This window comes from Megalobrama amblycephala, linkage group LG10 (genome assembly GCF_018812025.1).
Source record: "Megalobrama amblycephala isolate DHTTF-2021 linkage group LG10, ASM1881202v1, whole genome shotgun sequence".
Classification (NCBI taxonomy): Eukaryota; Metazoa; Chordata; class Actinopteri; order Cypriniformes; family Xenocyprididae; genus Megalobrama; species Megalobrama amblycephala.
Genome location: NC_063053.1, coordinates 28,923,911 through 28,943,496, shown reverse-complemented (window position 1 = coordinate 28,943,496; position 19,586 = coordinate 28,923,911). Strand labels below are relative to the sequence as shown.

Genomic DNA, 19,586 nt, shown 5'->3' with positions numbered 1-19,586 from the left:
CTCAAGTTTTTCTTGGAGAGAAGTGGCTTCTTAACTGCCCTTGTTGACACAAAGCCATTGTCCAAAAGTCTTCACCTCACTGTGGGTGCAGATGCATCACACCCAACTGCTGCCAGAACTGAGCAGCTCTGCACTGCTGGTGACACAAGTCCATAGCTGACTTCTCAGGAGGAGACCGCCCTGGTGCTTGCTAGACACATGTCCTGAAGCCTTCTTCACTGCTGTTGAACCTCACATTTCCTTGCATGTGAGGACAATTTGATGCAAAGCAATGATGGCTGCATGTCTTTCTTTGGAGGTGACCATTGCTAACACAAGAACACAATGATTAAAAGTACTTCTTCCCTCCTTTTATAGCAATCAGTCTGCTTTTATAATTCGATCAGAATAAAGGAGTGATTTGTAGAAGGTAAATTAGCATCTTTTGGACAATTGCAATCAGCATTTAATCTCCCAGACTCCTTTTTTTGGTATCTACAAGTGAGACATTGTTCAAATGGTCATCCCACAATTTATCACCAAACCAAAGACTAGTGCTTTTGAGCAATGTTTCTTGTCTTGACACAGCGCACATATTTAATTAGCATTTGTGATTTGATAATTGCACTTAGCCATAACATATCAGTTTTATTTTGATTGATTGTACAGCCCTAATTTCTGGCTCCTTTCAGGATGCAGATATAAAGAAATCAGAAGAAACCTGCAGAAAGATGTTGGTGAGTCTAGCTGACACAGACACACACAGTAATTTTTGTTCTTATTTAAGAAGCCGATTCACTTGGATATACATTACAATAGGGAAGAAAAGACAATCACAATTTCTGTTTCATGCTAGTTCATTTGCATGGTTTGTGCCAACCACCCATGATATGCAGTGAATTATTACAAAATTCAAAAGACTGTTTTTCCTATTCAGCCTATGCTGTGCCATTTTTGCATATAGCAGGGCCTGTTCGTGTTAATATTATTAAATTTCAATCTTAGGATATTTTTGTTTGCTTTTGTATAATAAACAATTTTGTTCACCACTTGATATACTGAAGCACAACCAGTGGAGAACCACTAGTTTAAAGTATGCATTGTGCACATGCCCCTCTGAGATCGAATAACTGTGATTCATCAGTGGTTTGTGTTTATGTGTAGCTGAGATGTGTGATCAGGGTGTGGAGGACGTGTTTGTGTTCTGTACCAGAGGAGAGCTGGTGCGCTACAGAGTGCCAAGTCTGTTAGAGGTTTATTCTCAGAGTGGGCTCAGGGTGCACCACCTCCCCTTCCCGGACGGGGGCGCTCCAGAGCTTTCTCAGTGCTGCTGCATTCTGGAAGAACTGCAGGACTGCCTGCAGAATCAACGCAGGACTGTCATACAGTAGGAAACACTCTTACTTACTCCATTCACTGATATTCTTCCTCTTCCAGGAAAAGAAATGTGATCATTTTTCCTTTTTTAACAAATTTAACAGAAAAAATGTGTTTTAGTTTATATATATCAAACCATTTCATTTTAAGCAAACATTATTTTAAATTTATTTTTAGGACAGCTGCATTTATTAAAGGGTTAGTTTACCCAAAAATGAAAATAATGTCATTTATTACTCACCCTAATGTCGTTCCACACCCGTAAGATCGTTCATCTTATTTTAGTTGAAATCCGATGGCTCAGTGAGGCCTGCATTGCCAGCAATGACACTTCCTCTCTCAAGATCCATTAATGTACTAAAAACATATTTAAATCAGTTCATGTGAGTACAGTGGTTCAATATTAATATTATAAAGCAACAAGAATATTTTTGGTGCGCCAAAAAAACTAAATAACGACTTCTATAGTGATGGCCGATTTCAAAACACTGCTTCAGGAAGCTTCGGAGCGTTATGAATCTTTTGTGTCAAATCATGATTCGGATCACATGTCAAACCGCCAAACTGCTGAAATCATGTGACTTTGGTGCTCCGAACCACTGGTTCGACACAAAAGATTCATAACGCTCCGAAGCTTCCTGAAGCAGTGTTTTGAAATTGGCCATCACTATAGAAGTCGTTATTTTGTTTTGTTTTTTGGCGCACAAAAAAATATTCTCGTCACTTTATAATATTAATATTGAACCACTGTACTCACATGAACTGATTTAAATGTGTTTTCAGTACATTTATGGATCTTGAGAGAGGAAATGTCATTGCTGGCTATGCAGGCCTCATTGAGCCATCCGATTTCAACAAAAATATCTTAATTTGTGTTCCGAAGATTAATGAAGGTCTTACAGGTGTAGAACGGCATGAAGGTGAGTAATAAATGACAGAATTTTCATTCAGGTTTATTTTTTTTAAGAGAATTAAACAAGGATGCCTTCAATTGATGTGAAAAGTAAACATGTCATGGTTTCCACAAAAATATTAAGTAGCACATCTGTTTTCAGCATAGATTGATAAGAAATGTTTCTTAACTACCAAGTTAGCATAATTAAATGATTTCTGAAGGTTCTTGTGCTGAAATGTAAATTACATTTTAAAATAGAAAAATCATTTTAAATTGTAATACTTCACAATATTACTGTATTACAATATATCTTCTTTCATATATATACATAATATCTTAGTGTATAAAATACATGACCATTGAAGAATATCAGATTGTAATTGTGCTTGTATTCTTCCACAGTTGTTATGGAGGTCTGGGACGCTCTGGACTAAGCAAGTATCAAACGCTCAAACTGAGCGCAGTGTCATAATTAATGTTAGAGCCCTGTGTGTGATTAGGAGTTAAACTTGCGTTTCATTGTCACAGTTGCTGCATGTTTGCTGCTGCAGCTCTCTGTCGCCATGACGCCCACTGCTGCTCTGGAAATCCTGAGGGAGCTGAGAGGGGGTGGAGCCATTCAGACTGTCAAGGTAAGAGGCAACATCCGAAAACCTAAATACATCACTTCCCTTAACCATACAACTCAGTTGTTGATGCTTCTTCGTTGTCTCTTATAGCAATACAACTTCCTTCATGAGTTTAGGGAGAAGTTTGAAGCATATCAAGAAACCAAAGAGCGGCTTTCAGAGAGATCAGTGTCCCGATGATCAACCTGACATTCAGATGATTTGAAAACAGGGATTGGTTGTTTTGCTTTATGGATGTTCTCTACCTTGATTATGAATGCATTTGTTTCTATTCTGATGGCACTTTAAAAATTCTGTACTAAGTTGATCTAATAATATTGTGCTTAATATATAACTTTAACTTTGCAATTAAATGAGCCTTTATCACGTAAATGTGGTCTTAAGTTTCCTAAACAAGATATTGTCTGCATTAATCCTGGCCAGTGGATCAAATTAAGAGTGATGCGGGGTCAGCTCATGCTGAGGTGCGCAGAAGCCGCCAACTTTCCAGAGGCAATAGCTACAGACCTCCAAACTTCATGTGGCCTTCAGATTAGCTCAAGATCAGTGTGTAGAGAGCTTCATGGAATGGGTTTCCATGGCCGAGCAGCTTCATCCAAGCCTCACATCACCAAGTGCAATGCAAAGCATCAGATGCAGTGGTGTAAAGCACGCTGTTACTGGACTCTAGAGCAGCGGAGACGTGTTCTCTGGAGTGACGAATCGCGTTTCTCTGTCTGGCAATCCGATGGACGAGTCTGGGTTTGGCGGTTGCCAGGAGAATGGTACTTGCTTGATTTGTGCCAAGTGTAAAGATTGGTAGAGGGGGATTATGGTGTGGGGTTGTTTTTCAGGGGTTGGGCTTGGACCTTTAGTTCCAGTGAAAGGAACTCTTAATGCTTCAGCATACCAAGACATTTTGGACAATTTCATGCTCCCGTTTTTGTGGGAACAGTTTGGGGATGGCCCCTTCCTGTTCCAACATGACTGCGCACCAGTGCACAAAGCAAGGTCCATAAAGACATGGATGAGCCAGTTTGGTGTGGGGGAACTTGACTGGCCTGCACAGAGTCCTGACCTCAACCCGACAGAACACCTTTGGGATGAATTAGAGCGGAGACTGCGAGCCAGGCCTACTCGCCAACATCACTGCCTGACCTCACAAATGAGCTTCTAGAAAAATGGTCATAAATTCCCATAAACACTCCTAAACCTTGTGGAAAGCCTTCCCAGAAGAGTTGAGGTTGTTATAGCTGCAAAGGGTGGGCCAACTCCATATTAAACCCTACGGATTAAGAATGGAATGCAATTAAAGTTCATGTGCACATAAAGGAGGGCGTCCCAAAACTTTTGGCAATGTAGTGTATATAAAAAAAAACCTGAAACCAAAACGGTTTTCTTCAGCAAGTGGAAATGACAGTGACAAAGCTGAAAATATTTTCTCAAAAATGTCAATAGTACAATTCATGACACACAAATTAAAAAAAACAACAACTGCTGTACTATTCTATCAGAGTAAACCAAACCCTAGTTCATGTGAATTATTTTAGCCATGTGAAAAACGAGTTCATTCATACAGAGAAAACAGCATCACAAAATGAGCCATGAGCATTTGTCATGAGAAGTTTGTCTATGGAGGACTTTATTGGGAACTTTAAAGCAATATTACAAGCAAAAAAATATCACAATTTACTACAGCTCTTGCAAGACTTTTTAACATTCAAACGCACATATCAAGCTGGATTCACTCACACACAAAAAAAGGGCAAACAAAAATATTCCTAAAACAATCACAGGTAAAAGTCAAAAATAACCTATTACTCTAAACATCACCTTGGTGGTCCAGCTTGGTGATTAGGAACAACTGCATTGACTCCCAGTGTAGTCAAGGATCCTTCCACACAGCGCTGCTCTAAATCCAGATGCAAACTACAGCATCACTGAAGGACTGAAGCCTCTCTGTCAGCCTGTGATTACTGACAGGATTTAAAAAAAAAAAAAAAAAATCTTGGCACACTGAGATCATGCCAACATCAAACCAGTGTCCAAAATAGTGTCCACACTCATCTCTGCTATCTCACATAAACAACAGAAATAAAACTAAATCAGATAACAATTCCACTTAGAAATACAAAATGCACACAAATAAATTTAAAAGCAAAAAAGGTTACATGTGGAGTATTTCCAGGGTTAAGAGCGAAGCAAAGCCTTCAACACACTTAAAGCATCAGTCCTCATTTGCTTCCAACAAGACAGAAAAACAGCAGTTTTAACACTTGAAATGGAGGTTTATCTAATAAGAACCATCAACATAAAGCAGACCATGAGCATGAGCTCAAAAACATCAAAAGATCATGAATTACCAAAGCAGCACACAACACTGAAGGTCAAATTAAAGAACTGACTGAGCTACAAGGCAGTAATATAGTGAAGATAAAATAAGTCTGTAAAAATGCTACAATCAAGATCTTTATTTTGCCCCACAGTTTGAAAACACAAGAGTAAAATCTCTGCACATATCCATCAGCGGTATAGTTTGAAGCCCTTGTGCATCTGCTTTGGACATGATCTGGTCAATGTAAACGGTTTCATCTCATCTACTGATGCTTTCAGTGTGTGAAGAGCTTTGGCATTGGTGCAGCAAGTGTGTATAGGTCTAAACAGGTTGTACTTAAGAGTTGGTAATCATTTATTTTTGCATGTGTGGTTTCTGGAGTTGTGCGGGCTGCTTGCGTCCTGAATCGTTCTTGGCTGATGAGGAGTAAATAAAGTCAATGTCCACTGGAAACAGCCGAGCAGAACTGAGAGAGATGTCCGAGTCCAAATTCAGCTCCATTTGGGTTTTAAAATCAGCATCTCAAACGCCTTCATATACACTTTGCAGCAGTATCCAGATTAAGAGCTCACCAAAACATAGATCATCCTGTAATAGAAACACCAGAGAGAAACATTAGCACAGCTATAGAGTTTCAAATGAAACACTCATCAATTTAATGTAGGGCTGCAACAACTAATCGATCAAATCGATAATCGATAATGACATTCGTTGTCGACAACTTTCATTATCTATTAGTTGCATGTGCCACCATGCACGGAAAACTTACGCCAGTCGCGTCAAATTACGGCACTGAATAATGCATTTCTATGGACAAAATAAATTTAAAAATAGTGGAGGAAACAGAATGAGCTGCTGCGGCAAAGGTACATGATCCAAGCTGCCCAAAACATGAGAATTCTTTATTTTCAGCTTCAAGCTAATGCTTTAGCATAATGTTTAGCATGACTTGCCTTGTCAGGTGCTTTGACAGCGCAAAACTTTCATTTTACGGTTATATCCTTATCTGTAAGTGTTACAAATTCACGCAAGTATTTCCATTTTCCATTAAGGCTTGTCCTGACAGTCTGCTTTAAACTTCAAACTTTACTGAATGAGCGCTGGTGCGCACATGACAAGACGGGACACAGAGAGTGAGACAATTAAAATTCAGTGCAAAAATATTACATTTGCTGAAATATCTGATGTTGGGCGTTAAATTTAGGTTTAAAAGTCAACGTGTAATTCAAAGTATTTTATGAGACTGGTAACTGAAAAGGAATAAATGCATGTAATTGAATGTAAACGCAAGACATTTCTTACATTTACAGGATAAAGAAATAACAGTAACAGGTAATTGTGTCCAGAGTGAACGTGCGAGTTACTGCAGAACATCCCTCTTATCTGTTAACACTGAGTGTGTGTTTTTGTTTTTCTTTATTATCTTTATTGTTATCTTCATTTTTAATGTAGGGATTTAGACAGTCTTTTTGCTTTAAAGCTCTTTTGCATGTACTGTTGCATAGATATAGATATATTCACTATATGCGTTTTCATAGCATTCAGTTGGCATGTTTGTTTAAAGGACAGCATTGGGCAGGATGTGAAATAGTGCAAGTTGTCAATAAAATAAAATAACTGGATAAAAATACCAATTTAACAATCAAAATAATCGTTACCTGCAGCCCTAATTTAATGTGTCCTTGCTAAATAAAAGTTTTCATTTCTTAAAAAACATTTGAACAGCAGTGCATGTAATATAATAAATATACTAATGTTTCTGCACTGATAAACAGTGAAACTGTACACACCCGTAAAGATAGTAGAAAAACGAGAGGAGGTAAAATGCAAGTTTGCACCAGCCCTCCTTCTGACAGTATGCCAGAATATCTGCGTTCATTATCGTGGTGGGGTCATACAATCCAGGTCCACTCATCACAGGGCGGCTCATATACCTGCACAGAAACAAATGATTCATGTTGCACTTTGAGCAAGACACAACGCTGACCAATAACTTATTAACTTTAAAAACACTGGCTTGACACATCTGCTGAGGTGCTTGATATATAGCCAACAAATATGAAATGTGTGTTTATCTATGATTGGTTTCTGTGAATGCCTCACCCACCTCCAGACATGATAGGCCAGCAGGGGCATGTTGAGTCCAAGTGTCAGCCATTCAGCGGCGCACAGGAACATTACGCAGAAAAACACATGGATGAGGTACTCCGGCAAGACGAGCTAAGGAAACCACATAACACATGGTCAGAAAAACATACACAGATCCACCTCAGAGACAGAGTTCTATTGCGCCTGAAGCCTGTGCCCCAAATCTAGCCAATCAGGTGTAAGAATCATTAGGATTACCACCTACCCATAAGCCATAGATCTTACTGATCTATGCACATCTAAATCTCTCTAAACCTCAGAAGAACCAGATCTGCTGAGAATAACTGTCATAAATCCTTATTTAAAGCAGTAATAAATAAAACATTAATAATCAAACATTTCAATTTAAAATCAAACAAGAGACTTTAAATTATGGAATATAGATTGCAAAAGTAAATGGAATGTGAAGAATTCAAGCGTTTAGAATTCAAAGACCTTTGATCCATTTAAGAACTTATGACATCATCAAGTTCAAAATTCAGACCAGCTAGAAAACCTGTTTCTACTCAATAACCTCTGGGGTAGGGCATCTATCATATCCCAAAGCTGTTGGGGTTTGTCAAGAGCACACTATACCCCGTCTGCTTTAGACTTTGTTAAAAATAGAGTGCTGAGTTTCTCTTATTAGGCAAATAGAACATCTGGCCATTAGCAAATTACTGTAAAAAAAAACAGATGACTTGACATTTACTACACCCCCCATCCCCCATCCCACATACAAAGGTATGGGAACAGACTGAGGCAGGATCGTGTTTTTTTTGTTTTGTTTTGTTTTTTTAACAGGGATACAATGCCAGGCAGAGTGAGAAGAACAGCCATGCTAAGGAAGGGAGCAGCTACAAGGACCCCAAGCTGCCCCTGCCATGCCTGATCATAACCGGTAAATGAAGACAACACATGAAGCCCATGCAAAAAGAGAGAAAAGTGTTTGTTCTGCTTTCGCCCAACACAAACACATTGTAAAAAATTAAAAATTCAAACTGTTGATGGTGATTATGAAGGAAAATTGCCTCAAAACTTATGTGATCGGGCACATCCAGCCACTCTAAGGTATACTATTGCACAACTCTAGATTAATGTGTACCAAAGATGCTCACTACACCTGCTCTTCTTTCCCATCCATCCATCATTAATCTCAAGTATACTTGAAATAATGACTTCTCCTGCATGATCTTAATGATGTGATTGTTTTACACCGGTGCCAAGTTTATAAAAACACTTTCTAAGCGAGACATCATAAATGGAGTTAGTCGCTCTGGGTTAAGAGCAAACGAAGGGGGTGGGGGAGACAGAACGGCACATGCATGTTCTGAGCATTTGCAAGTCTTTTCAGTTAACACTTTTTTTCCCTGTAAACCACTGTCTTTCCTACACTCAAATATACACCTGCGCAGATGACATCTGTGCCTCCACCCAACCCCACACTAAACCAGCCAAACATGAGGAGATATGAGCAACCCTAAAGGAGCAATGTGTTTTGTTCATTCGGCATCTGTGATGGCGTTTGCAAGAAAAGACATCCTCTGCAATCAAGTGGCTTAGTTGGCGTAAACCAGGTCCTGTCTCCCTGCTTGGCATGTTTGTACATTGAGGTGTTAGGCTAGTTAACTGAAAAGACATTTGTAAACACTCCGCTCGTGCACACAGAGAGACTGTTACTGATCTTAAGCTGAATTCTGGTACCAACCTTCAGAGCAAGCCTGACCCTTTTAATTTTTTTCACCCTGTCAACTGTCTTTGAGCCAATCAGAGGAAAAAAAAGGTAAAAAAGTAAATATTAAGAAAATAAAAGACAAAATGCAAATCAGAAAATCGAACGAAAGTAGTGTTAGTGTTGGAAAGCAACATTCACTGCAGATGATTTCATCGATTAGCAGAACAGTGTTGTGATAGAAGAGAAGAAACAGGAGTACATGCATCACCCGGCATCTCTCCAAAACTCTCACTTACCGGGTTTAACGTGTTACATTGGTCTATAGGATTCTTATAGTCAGTCTTCAGCTCATCAAATGCAATTATCTAAAAAAATAAATAAAACAAGGGAAAATTTAAGTACATGATCCAGGAGTAGGGATGCACGATATATTGGCATCGGCCGATATATGTTCATTTTAAATGTTATTAATATCGAGCAGAAATAATGGATTATTTCCTTCAGCTGAGACACTTCAGATGCGCACTGTCCACCATGATGGTTTTGAATTGTTTGAAATATGATTGAAATCACTTTGAAAAAGAAAATACAGTTAAATGCAACATGCAGTGCAAATCTGTCATATATAATACATAAAATTATAATGAAAACATTACAATTGTGTGCTTGAGACATGGCTTTTAACGGTTATTATCGGTATCGGCCAAAAATGTTTATATCGGTGCATCCCTATACAGGAGTAAACATACAAACATCATTTCCCACATTATCATGTCAGGAATGTGGTGTTTTTTCAGAAGCAACAAAGTTTTTGTTAAAAACATTCAGAAATATTTTTGGTGTTGAACAAATAATAAAATTTAAGATACAAATTATAAACAGACAATAAAATACTGACAAACATAAAAGCTAAATATTTCATGAGATTTGTGTTGCAAGAGAAGTGATGTGAGTTTAAACCGATTTAATACGGAAACACACAGTTGCTGAGTCAGAGATCTTTACGCTCTTCTGTTTCTCTTTGTTTTGTCTGACAAGTGTTATCAAATGTTATTTTTTCTCATTTCAAATACAGAAAATATGCTGTGTATTATCCTGTATGCCTGAATCAAATTGAGGTTATAATCGTTTACTCAGGAAAATTAGTAATTAAAGATTTCATCTATTACCAAAAGCAATATATAAAATTCACTATCCCCCTTATTTAACGCTAAGGGGGGAAAAACTATATTGCAATCACTATTTTAACATGTGTAAACATTTGAATGTATTTGGCATATTTGAGTCAAGGCAGAAATGTGATACTAGTTCAGCAACTGAAGGCGTTTTTATCTCTGAAACAGGTTAATGACATCAGGCAACATTGAAGAGACATGAACAATGGTGCTGTTCTGTCCGCAAATAACTCTAAATGTGACTTCAATTTTAACAAAAACATAACAGTTCGGTGTAAATCTAACATGCAAAGGCCCACAAGACGAGAGGTACACTCATGACAGACTTCACTACATCGGCTTTTAGTTATTTATTAGCGTTATATTTAGCGTTGTTGATTTTAGCAGCAGTTCTGATTTATCACTGATCTGTAAACACTATAACGTTAGCCAAACGGGAGCGCGCCCCATCCGCTCGTCATCACAGTAATAGATGCGACAAACTGATCAACAGAGAGTGCATTAAATGTATCTAACTCTGTAGATAATACGTTTAAATACATAGAAAATGCCCTAATTGTTTAACGGAAGAATAGCGATAATGATAATAATGGATGTCACCAGGTTGCGCTCGTGCCATTCATTCGCGTTGGTCTCGCGCTCTGCTATATGTTTAACTAATTCCACTATACGCTGAGTATCTGTGTCCAAAACCTCACCGAATGTGTTGGAAATCAAGTCAAAACACTTACATGCCAAATAGCGAAGAAAATAAGCGCCGCCGTCAGCAGAAGCGCCAACATATAACAAAAGGCCGCGAATGTGAACGCCATTTTTCGCTCATGTGGAATTATCCCGACCGACGACTGCTGTGACGTTAGACAGCTGTACGTCACGTGACTGGAGAAGGCACGTGGATACTCGAAAAAACGCGAGAGCAGGGGAAACCCCAAGTATAAATAAAAGAAAATTTTAAAAAATTATTATTATTATTTCTCCAAACCCATGTTTTTCGTGGAGCACAAACATTTATATTATGTCCACATATTCATAAAGGGCACGTCTATCAGACTTTAAAAGGGACTAAAATAACATATTATATTCCAAATCTTTGTGTGAGGAACAGACCAAGATGTAGGCTGAAGTTCACTGATCTTTCTCTCTGCCAAAGCTCAGAAATCTAATGCTTCATTCCTGCATCATATGTAATTGATTAACTTTATTAGTAAACTTAATGCTTAACGCCTATTTTCAAAAGGCTAAGTGACAAAGATGTATACTGATAAATAAATATAATATTCCTGTGATGAATAAATAAATACCATTAACAAAGACTTTATAAAATACTCACAAATATTAATCACAAACATAAAAGCTTAATATTCTGAGAATGTTTATGTGTTGCAGTGAAAGTGATGTGTTTAAACTGCTTTAATATGGAAACACAAGCCAGAGATCTTCTTGCATTTCTCTTTGTTTTGCCTGTAAACCATCCCAAGTTTAGAAAATATGCAATGTATTATCCACCATGCCTGAAAGGTGATCCTGCTGAATGCCATTGCTGTGATTCTTCTCTTAAACCTTTCATCTTTTCATAAAAGGTTGCAGAAGTCATCTATACTGGGTGTTTCGCTGACTGTTATTCATGTTACTGTAGTGGTTGGTAAATAACCCAGCCAGACAGAAACCACCTGAAAACAACTGTGGGTAGAATGGTTAATGGTTTGTGGCATCAACCTAATACTATTTTACTAATGCAAACCCAGCAGTCATGGAATATTGAATAAACAAAGTAATGAGCATGGCTAAATCACCCAATCTTTTTCTAATGGAATTACATTTTCTCTTAGCAGATACTTCCTACCCAAGCCGTGTGATGCATATGTCTAAGTGGCAGTAACCAGGATAGGTAGGTCTTACTCCTAAAAAGTAATGGCTATTATTCAGAATAGAATAATGTATCATTCACTCCCACCCAACTTCATCCGGTCAACTTTGCTAAAATCAGTAAGATACTCAGACTTAACGTATGACTTCAATGTTAAATTTCAGGGTAGTTATATTTTATATGACATTATTTCATCCTTTTCTTACTGTACACATGACTGAAAAACACTACCATGAAATAAACACACACGATGCACACCAAAACTAATAAGTTTAAAAATAAAATAATGTATGAATATCAATCAAGAACACTCCAGTTAAGCACATGGTCAGATTTTCAAAGGAAAAAACCTTCTATTTAATTATTCAAAACAGCAGACAAATGTAATTGAGACACATATTGAAAGGTTATCCGTTTTTCTGGTTTGAAGAGATTATAAATGATCAGGAAAAGCATCTTCAGTCATTAAAAATTTGATGTTGAACACATACACAGTTCACTACTGTATGGGACATATCATGTGATATCCACATCATAAACCACCAAAGTGAGCAATCAGTGTTTAATTGGAAACAGCACTAATCACAGGTGTTACGGGTTCTACGGATGTACAGAGATGAGCCTGACCCACATTAGAGCTCACAGATTCTGAAGACGCGAGATCTGCAGAGGTATTCCTTATCGAAACCACGATAACATCACTTCCTCCAACTGTTTGTATTACTCTGTTAAGCTGTAAACATTTAATACATTTCCAGTGTTTACATTTTGCCAATAGAATGATTGTTTTTACATAAATATGGAAATAGCGATGCTTTGCATGAACTCAAGAATAGTGTATTCCAGTGTTTAGCTGGACAATGATAAAGAGGAATTCATTACGAGATGATGCCAGTGGCAGAATTAACACTATAGCATAGCAAATATCTGCCGCTATACATCTAAACCTACACACTGCAAAAAAGGTGGGACAGATCGTCTGGGTGATGTATACCTTGCCCCCTTTCCCAAAAAACAATAAATCAATAAAAATGAGTCCCGGTACTCTCACCCAATTGTTCTCACAGATTCTAGATCTTTAGTGGAGATTTGTTTGTCAGGCTGTGAGCACAGATTTAAAAAGGCAAAACAGAATGAATTTATGACACTCAAGACAACAGGTCAGAAACAATAATAAAATGCTCTCTCCCAAAAATATCAGTAAGACTTCTGAACCCTTCACCTACCATTACAGTTCAACAGATATCAAAACAAAAAATTCATGTTTGGTCAAAATATTTCAAATTACAGGTAGAAAATGCATTACGAAGGAAGAAAATGTTTGGCCCTTAATCAGGGCATTACATGAAGACTTATGTGATTTTACACCATAACTGGCAAAACACGTCACATGTTAAGAGTTTTACGATGTTTAAATCTGTTGCCATGTCATCTATCAAGAAGGACAGCTGACATGGGATTGCCTAAAATCACAGCGTGTCACCCATCTATCATGGCAGTAAGACTGGACCACGTGTGCAGGTCAGTACATACTTTACTGCTCAGGGACGAGAGTGGAATGGTTCTAAAAATCCAAGGAATAGTTCAGAGTACTTGTGGCATTTGCTTTCCTATTTTCTTTTCTTTGCACCTCAAATATCTGTCATCTTAAACTGGTACAGGCGGGTTTAGAGTTTGGGCAGAAGCATTCAAACATACACAAACAGACAGTATCAGATGGACTATGGTATTCTCTCCGTTTGGAGGTGATGGTCCCATCTTGGTCACTCTTTAAACTTGAGCTTTAGCTTGTTCGGTCCGTTCTTAGCGGAAGAAGCCCAGTTTCTCTCGGAGCCACTCCTCTGTCAGGTCTTCAGTGTTCCTTATCTCAAACACCTGGAAAAAAAAAAACATTTACACTGCTGTTAAGAAAGAAACATCACTGTGAAACATCACTGTATGTAAGGTTAAGTGTGTTAGAACTCACCTTGGTTAGTTCAACCGTCTGTACCAGTTTGTTTTTGCTGCCAGCATACATCATCTGCTGCTCAGGTTTGCATCCTGGAAAAGTGAGTTTCATTTTAGAGACTTGGAGAAATAATACACATATTACGGAGTTTGTGCATATTGAATTTTTCATTTTTAAACAGATTATCTTTACCAACAGGACTGGAGAAGATAAAACACAGAGGGTAGGACACTCTCCCATCATCGTGCTGGTACTTATAGCTGTAGACTACAAATGTGTCACAGGTTAGGGAATCTAACGATTGTTAAATGCTGAATGGAAAATAGAACATTTCTTAAAAGACCCACAAGTTACTAGAGTTTAAATCATGGTACAATAATACAGAGTAACTTTGTTGTAGTTAAGGATATCTGGGCTGTCTCTCTGGTAGCTCGTTCTTCAGATCTTCAGGGGAAATGTCCTACAAGAAATCAAACCCTGGTTTACACCGAGCTGTTCGATTGTAATCTTCAATGAAAAGCCGTGTAATTATGTATTCATGCAATAACAGTGGTTATATGTGTGTGTGAATTTACCTCATGCTCCTCCTCCAGAATCACCAGCTGTTTGTCTTTATCAATCTTCACTGTAACCAGAGGAGAATACAGCAATATCAACATTCAATCCTCATAGTATATGAGAAAATGTAAGTATATGGACCAGTTTGAGTGTGTAAAAGTTTTATTTTAGTTCAACTCACTGATGATGGCAGCATTATTGGTTTCCTTCCTGAAGCGGAAATCACGTAGCTTTTTCACCAGGTCTTCGTCCACTTCACACACTACTAAAGATTCACTCTGCACACACACATTTTCATTATTACTATTTTCCACTTTTTAAAATATTATAAAAGCTATCAGCTATTTAAGTAACAATACTGTAAGTATGTGAATTATGTAGTGACATATATATTGGTTATATGATATATATATTTTGTTTTCTTTAAAATACCCATCCTTCAAATCACAGCTCAGCACACTCTCAGTCTTAACCATACTTCATTAGGTGCATTTTGAGACCATATTCAAGGGTGTTTTTCCTCTCGTCTTGTCTGTCGGTCCAAACTTGTCCAAACCTTTGACTAGTAGTGTATAAATAATTAATAAACCTGAGAAACTCCCAATTAATCTCTTTGATTAAATGTCATACAGGTTAGGGACACACTAAGGGTTTGAGAGTTTGTTAAAGGGATGGTATAATGCCATTTTTACAAGATGTAAAATAAGTCTCTGATGTCCCCAGAGTGTGTATGTGAAGTTTTAGCTCAAAACAGAAACTGTTCAGGCGGACAATGATGGAGAGACTCAAGAAGAAGTGACAACATGTAGAATGCAACAGGACATTTCTGAATGTTAGTTGATGAATTTATGTAGCTGATGTGGAATATATTAAAGTCATTCATTATCATTTTCTGTCATGATAATCTATAAATCGCTCATGTGGGAACTGTTGTAAGATCAGAGCCAGAGAATATATGCTGCATGAAGATATAACAGGTATAGTTTAGTTAAATTACGGTTATAACTTGTCATGTTGTCATCTTGCTTTTATGACAAGCTATTGCATTTGTGTTACGTACTGTATTGCAATAACACGGCCTCACCCCTTTGTTGCGTGTTCTCTGGGGCAGGGTTTATGTAAATTTTAGTTAGTGACGTCACTAACCCAGAAAGAAGCTCGTTGTAGTCCTTAAACAGAGAATTCTTTAAAAGAAAATATTCCTTTTGCTTTGAACTTTGAGCGTCGTAACTTTGCAGATGCTGTTTGTGCTCTAACAGCAACATCACACACTGACTAAAGTTAAAAAAGTGAAATCATAATCAACCACCCCTTTAAAGTATATCTTGTGGTTCTAAACCACAGGACCGGTGCCCAATAAAAGCTCTGATGCAAACTTACAGGGGCCCCAATAAGTCTTAAAATGAACAATCTTAATTAAAATGCTAATAATAAAGATTCTAAAGATAAACTTCATTTATAAATTTATTTATTTTTTGTATAACATAACATAAGTAAATGATGTACATATCAGCTTAGCTAGGAGGACCTTCAAATATTGTCTTGGACAAAGGGGTGCCTTGGGAATCAAAAAGGTTGAGAACCACTGACCTAAAGTAAGAAATAATCAACAGACTGAAAGGAGAGAGTGGAAACTACATTGCATTTCTTACGACTGTGAAATTGTTATTCTGTTAACAAACTCTAATCCATAACAGTGCTATACAGCTGCAATAAAACCACCTGTCTACTCTAACACAACAACAACACCCCCCAGCTGGATGAGGTCTCACAAAGATTATGAGTTCACAAAACTCATGCATCATGACAGCCAGTGTGGGTCATCGCTGATGCCATCAGGGGAACAATCACTTTCTGAGCTGTTGATGTGGCGGAGGAAGTGGGCAAACGTGTTTTGTCGTGCAGTGCTGGTGGAATGCGAAGAATCTGCCTTGATTTCATTACACTGTTTGCCATTTCTGCTCTGATTAAATTACATTGTTTGATCGTGGCTTGACGTGTCATTCAAGGAAAATGAGCCACACCGTCGCTTTGTCGCTCAGCAGATTTTCCAACATTTCCTTGAAACACTGAAGTGTGAGCACGTCCCTGCCCGCAACAGGAAATGAGAATCCCCCGGAGCCGCCGGAATTCCATCATATCACAATTATGTAAGGCAATCCTGTCTCGTGAAAACCCTAAACAGATTTCAGGGTAAATGTAACGCCAAACGCGCCTTTATTTTGGTAAACTTTATGAAGTCGATGTAATGCAGGAGAGGGATTGACATGCAGCTCATCACAAAGCACTGGGTGGAACTGCAACAGGGCTCAGAAAAACAACAACCTTTCTAACATACACATATCACATATCAGGCGTACGGCGTTATTTCGAAATGCTTCCGTATTATTATACATCCTACAAGACAACGCCGCCATTGAAATGTTTTTATTAATCCAAGCCAGTTTTCGTACTCACCATTTTCACAGACAGCACGAGCCCAGCAGTGCAGGAGTTTTACCGTGCCGCGTCTCGTGACGTGCGTTCGACCAATCAGAACGCCTGAGCGCACCGGGATTTGTATAGCTGACTGTTCCAGGATCAGCTCGGTTCACCCATAAAAGGACGAGCTTTGTCTGATCCCAGAACAGCAGTGTTTATGAACTCAGACTGATGATCATGGAAAGAACTATCGGATGCATGCTTCTCTCCACACCTTTCATAATGTGCCCCAAGTGAATGCATTCAATGACTTAAAATAGCCATTATTAATTTATTTAGAGTAGCGTAAAAGTAATGTTTAAAGGTGCCCTAGAATTGAAAATTGAATTTACCCTGGGCATAGTTAAATCCAAACCCGATTCCAAAAAAGTTGGGACACTGTACAAATTGTGGATAAAACAGAATGCAGTGATGTGGAAGTTTCAAATTTCAATATTTTATTCAGAATACAACATAGATGATGTCAAAATGTATCATTTTAAGGGAAAAATAAGTTGATTTTAAATTTCATGGCATCAACACATCTCAAAAACTGTGTGGCATCCCCTCTTCTTTTTATAACAGTATGCAAACGCCTGGAGACTGAGGAGACAAGTTGCTCAAGTTTAGGAATAGGAATGTTGTCGCATTCTTGTCTAATACAGGATTCTAGTTGCTCAACTGTCTTAGGTCTTCTTTGTCACATCTTCCTCTTTATGATGTGTCAAATGTTTTCTATGGGTGAAAGATCTGGACTGCAGGCTGGCCATTTCAGTACCCGGATCCTTCTTCTACGCAGCCATGATGTTGTAACTGATGCAGTATGTGGTCTGGCATTGTCATGTTGGGAAATGCAAGGTCTTCCCTGAAAGAGAGGACATCCGGATGGGAGCATATGTTGTTCTAGAACTTGGATATACCTTTCAGCATTTATGGTGCCTTTCCAGATGTGTAAGCTGCCCATGCCACACGCACTCATGCAACCCCATACTATCAGAGATGCAGGCTTCTGAACTGAGCGCTGATAACAACTTGGGTTGTCCTTGTCCTCTTTAGTCCGGATGACATGGCGTCCCAGTTTTCCAAAAAGAACTTCAAATTTTGATTCGTCTGACCACAGAACAGTTTTCCACTTTGCCACAGTCCATTTTAAATGCCTGCACTTCTGGATCATGTTTAGATATGGCTTCTTTTTTTGACCTATAGAGTTTTAGCCAGCAACGGCGAATGGCACGGTGGATTGTGTTCACCGACAATGTTTTCTGGAAGTATTCCTGAGCCCATGTTGTGATTTCCATTACAGTAGCATTCCTGTATGTGATGCAGTGCCATCTAAGGGCCCGAAGATCATGGGCATCCAGTATGGTTTTCCAGCCTTGACCCTTACGCACAGAGATTGTTCCAGATTCTCTGAATCTTTGGATGATATTATGCACTGTAGATGATGATAACTTCAAACTCTTTGCAATTTTTCTCTGAGAAACTCCTTTCTGATATTGCTCCACTATTTTTCGCCGTAGCATTGGGGGAATTGGTGATCCTCTGCCCATCTTGACTTCTGAGAGACACTGCCACTCTGAGAGGCTCAATCATGTTGCCAATTGACCTAATAAATTGCAAATTGGTCCTCCAGCTGTTCCTTATATGTACATTTAACTTTTCCGGCCTCTTATTGCTACCTGTCCCAACTTTTTTGGAATGTGTAGCTCTCATGAAATCCAAAATGAGCCAATATTTGGCATGACATTTCAAAATGTCTCACTTTCAACATCTAAATTCTATTGTGAATAAAATATAAGTTTATGAGATTTGTAAATTATTGCATTCCTTTTTTATTCACAATTTGTACAGTGTCCCAACTTTTTTGGAATCGGGTTTGTAATTAGAGTTCAGTACATGGAAATGACATACAGTGAGTCTCAAACACCATTGTTTCCTCCTTCTTATGTAAATCTCATTTGTTTAAAAGACAAGCAAGGACAATAGCGAAAAATGGCAGATGGAGCAAATAATAACTAACATGATCCATGATATCATGATATTTTTAGTGATATAACTAAATGTTTCATTAGCATGTTGCTAATGTACTGTTAAATGTGGTTAAAGTTACCATTGTTTCTTACTGTATTCACGGAGACAAGAGCCGTCGCTATTTTCATTATTAAACACTTGCAGTCTGTATAATTCATAAACACAACTTCATTCTTTATAAATCTCTCCAACAGTGTGTAATGTTAATGTTATCCCCGTTAGCCACGGAGCACTATCAAACTCATTCAGAATCAAATGTAAACATCCAAATAAATACTATACTTACATGATCTGATATGCTGCATGATGAACACTTTGTAAATATCCATTTTGAGGATTATATTAGCTGTGTGAACTTTGTTTATGCAATGTATTATAGAGTTGTGAGCTTGGGGGCGGGGAGTGCGAGCATTTAAAGGGGACATGCGCTGAAATGGCGCATTTCTAATTATGCCCCAAAATAGGCAGTTAAAAAACTGAATTAAAAAAAATCTATATTAAGCTGAAACAGACACATTCAGGGGACACCTTATACTTATATTACATCTTGT

The 19,586-nt window shown here is 38.1% G+C and overlaps 3 protein-coding genes across 4 annotated transcripts in view; 1 reads left to right on the top strand and 2 right to left on the bottom strand.

The window, feature by feature from the left end:
* The window catches only part of cdkn3 (cyclin-dependent kinase inhibitor 3), a 5,777-nt gene extending 2,525 nt beyond the window's left edge, over positions 1–3,252 (top strand). The window contains exons 4-8 of one of the 2 annotated variants that reach the window (XM_048205678.1): positions 672–716; positions 1,144–1,366; positions 2,654–2,689; positions 2,780–2,883; positions 2,971–3,252. In XM_048205678.1, coding sequence (XP_048061635.1) covers positions 672–716; positions 1,144–1,366; positions 2,654–2,689; positions 2,780–2,883; positions 2,971–2,990 — 428 coding nt within the window. In that variant the 3' untranslated portion in view covers positions 2,991–3,252. The remainder of the gene's footprint in view (positions 1–671; positions 717–1,143; positions 1,367–2,653; positions 2,690–2,779; positions 2,884–2,970) is intronic. The other variant, XM_048205676.1, reaches the window with a different exon arrangement.
* A 1,222-nt stretch (positions 3,253–4,474) lies between these two features.
* cnih1 (cornichon family AMPA receptor auxiliary protein 1) lies at positions 4,475–11,070 on the bottom strand. The gene is made up of 5 exons (XM_048205663.1): positions 10,903–11,070; positions 9,293–9,361; positions 7,302–7,414; positions 6,985–7,128; positions 4,475–5,782 (listed from the first exon to the last, which is right to left on the bottom strand). Exons 1-5 carry the CDS (start codon positions 10,981–10,983, stop codon positions 5,755–5,757), a joined length of 435 nt encoding a protein of 144 aa, XP_048061620.1. The 5' UTR covers positions 10,984–11,070; the 3' UTR covers positions 4,475–5,754.
* A 1,296-nt stretch (positions 11,071–12,366) lies between these two features.
* gmfb (glia maturation factor, beta) lies at positions 12,367–17,151 on the bottom strand. The gene is made up of 7 exons (XM_048205664.1): positions 17,002–17,151; positions 14,726–14,822; positions 14,562–14,611; positions 14,397–14,446; positions 14,179–14,261; positions 14,005–14,078; positions 12,367–13,913 (listed from the first exon to the last, which is right to left on the bottom strand). The coding sequence occupies exons 1-7, from the start codon at positions 17,002–17,004 to the stop codon at positions 13,842–13,844; spliced, it is 429 nt and encodes a 142-aa protein (XP_048061621.1). The 5' UTR covers positions 17,005–17,151; the 3' UTR covers positions 12,367–13,841.
* Positions 17,152–19,586: the final 2,435 nt, after the last annotated feature.

Bases quoted from the DNA above. Each gene is read 5' to 3' on its own strand.
- cnih1 (XM_048205663.1), bottom strand. From the start codon at position 10,983: ATGGCGTTCACATTCGCGGCCTTTTGTTATATGTTGGCGCTTCTGCTG. The intron at 7,415-9,292 runs GTAAGTGAGAGT...TGGTTTCCTTAG, and splicing joins AATGTAACACGTTAAACCCG to CTCGTCTTGCCGGAGTACCT. The intron at 5,783-6,984 runs GTGTGTACAGTT...TTTCTATTACAG, and splicing joins TTTTTCTACTATCTTTACGG to GATGATCTATGTTTTGGTGA.
- gmfb (XM_048205664.1), bottom strand. The intron at 14,612-14,725 runs GTGAGTTGAACT...CTCTGGTTACAG, and splicing joins CAATAATGCTGCCATCATCA to TGAAGATTGATAAAGACAAA. The intron at 13,914-14,004 runs GTGAGTTCTAAC...TTTTTTTTCCAG, and splicing joins AGACGGTTGAACTAACCAAG to GTGTTTGAGATAAGGAACAC.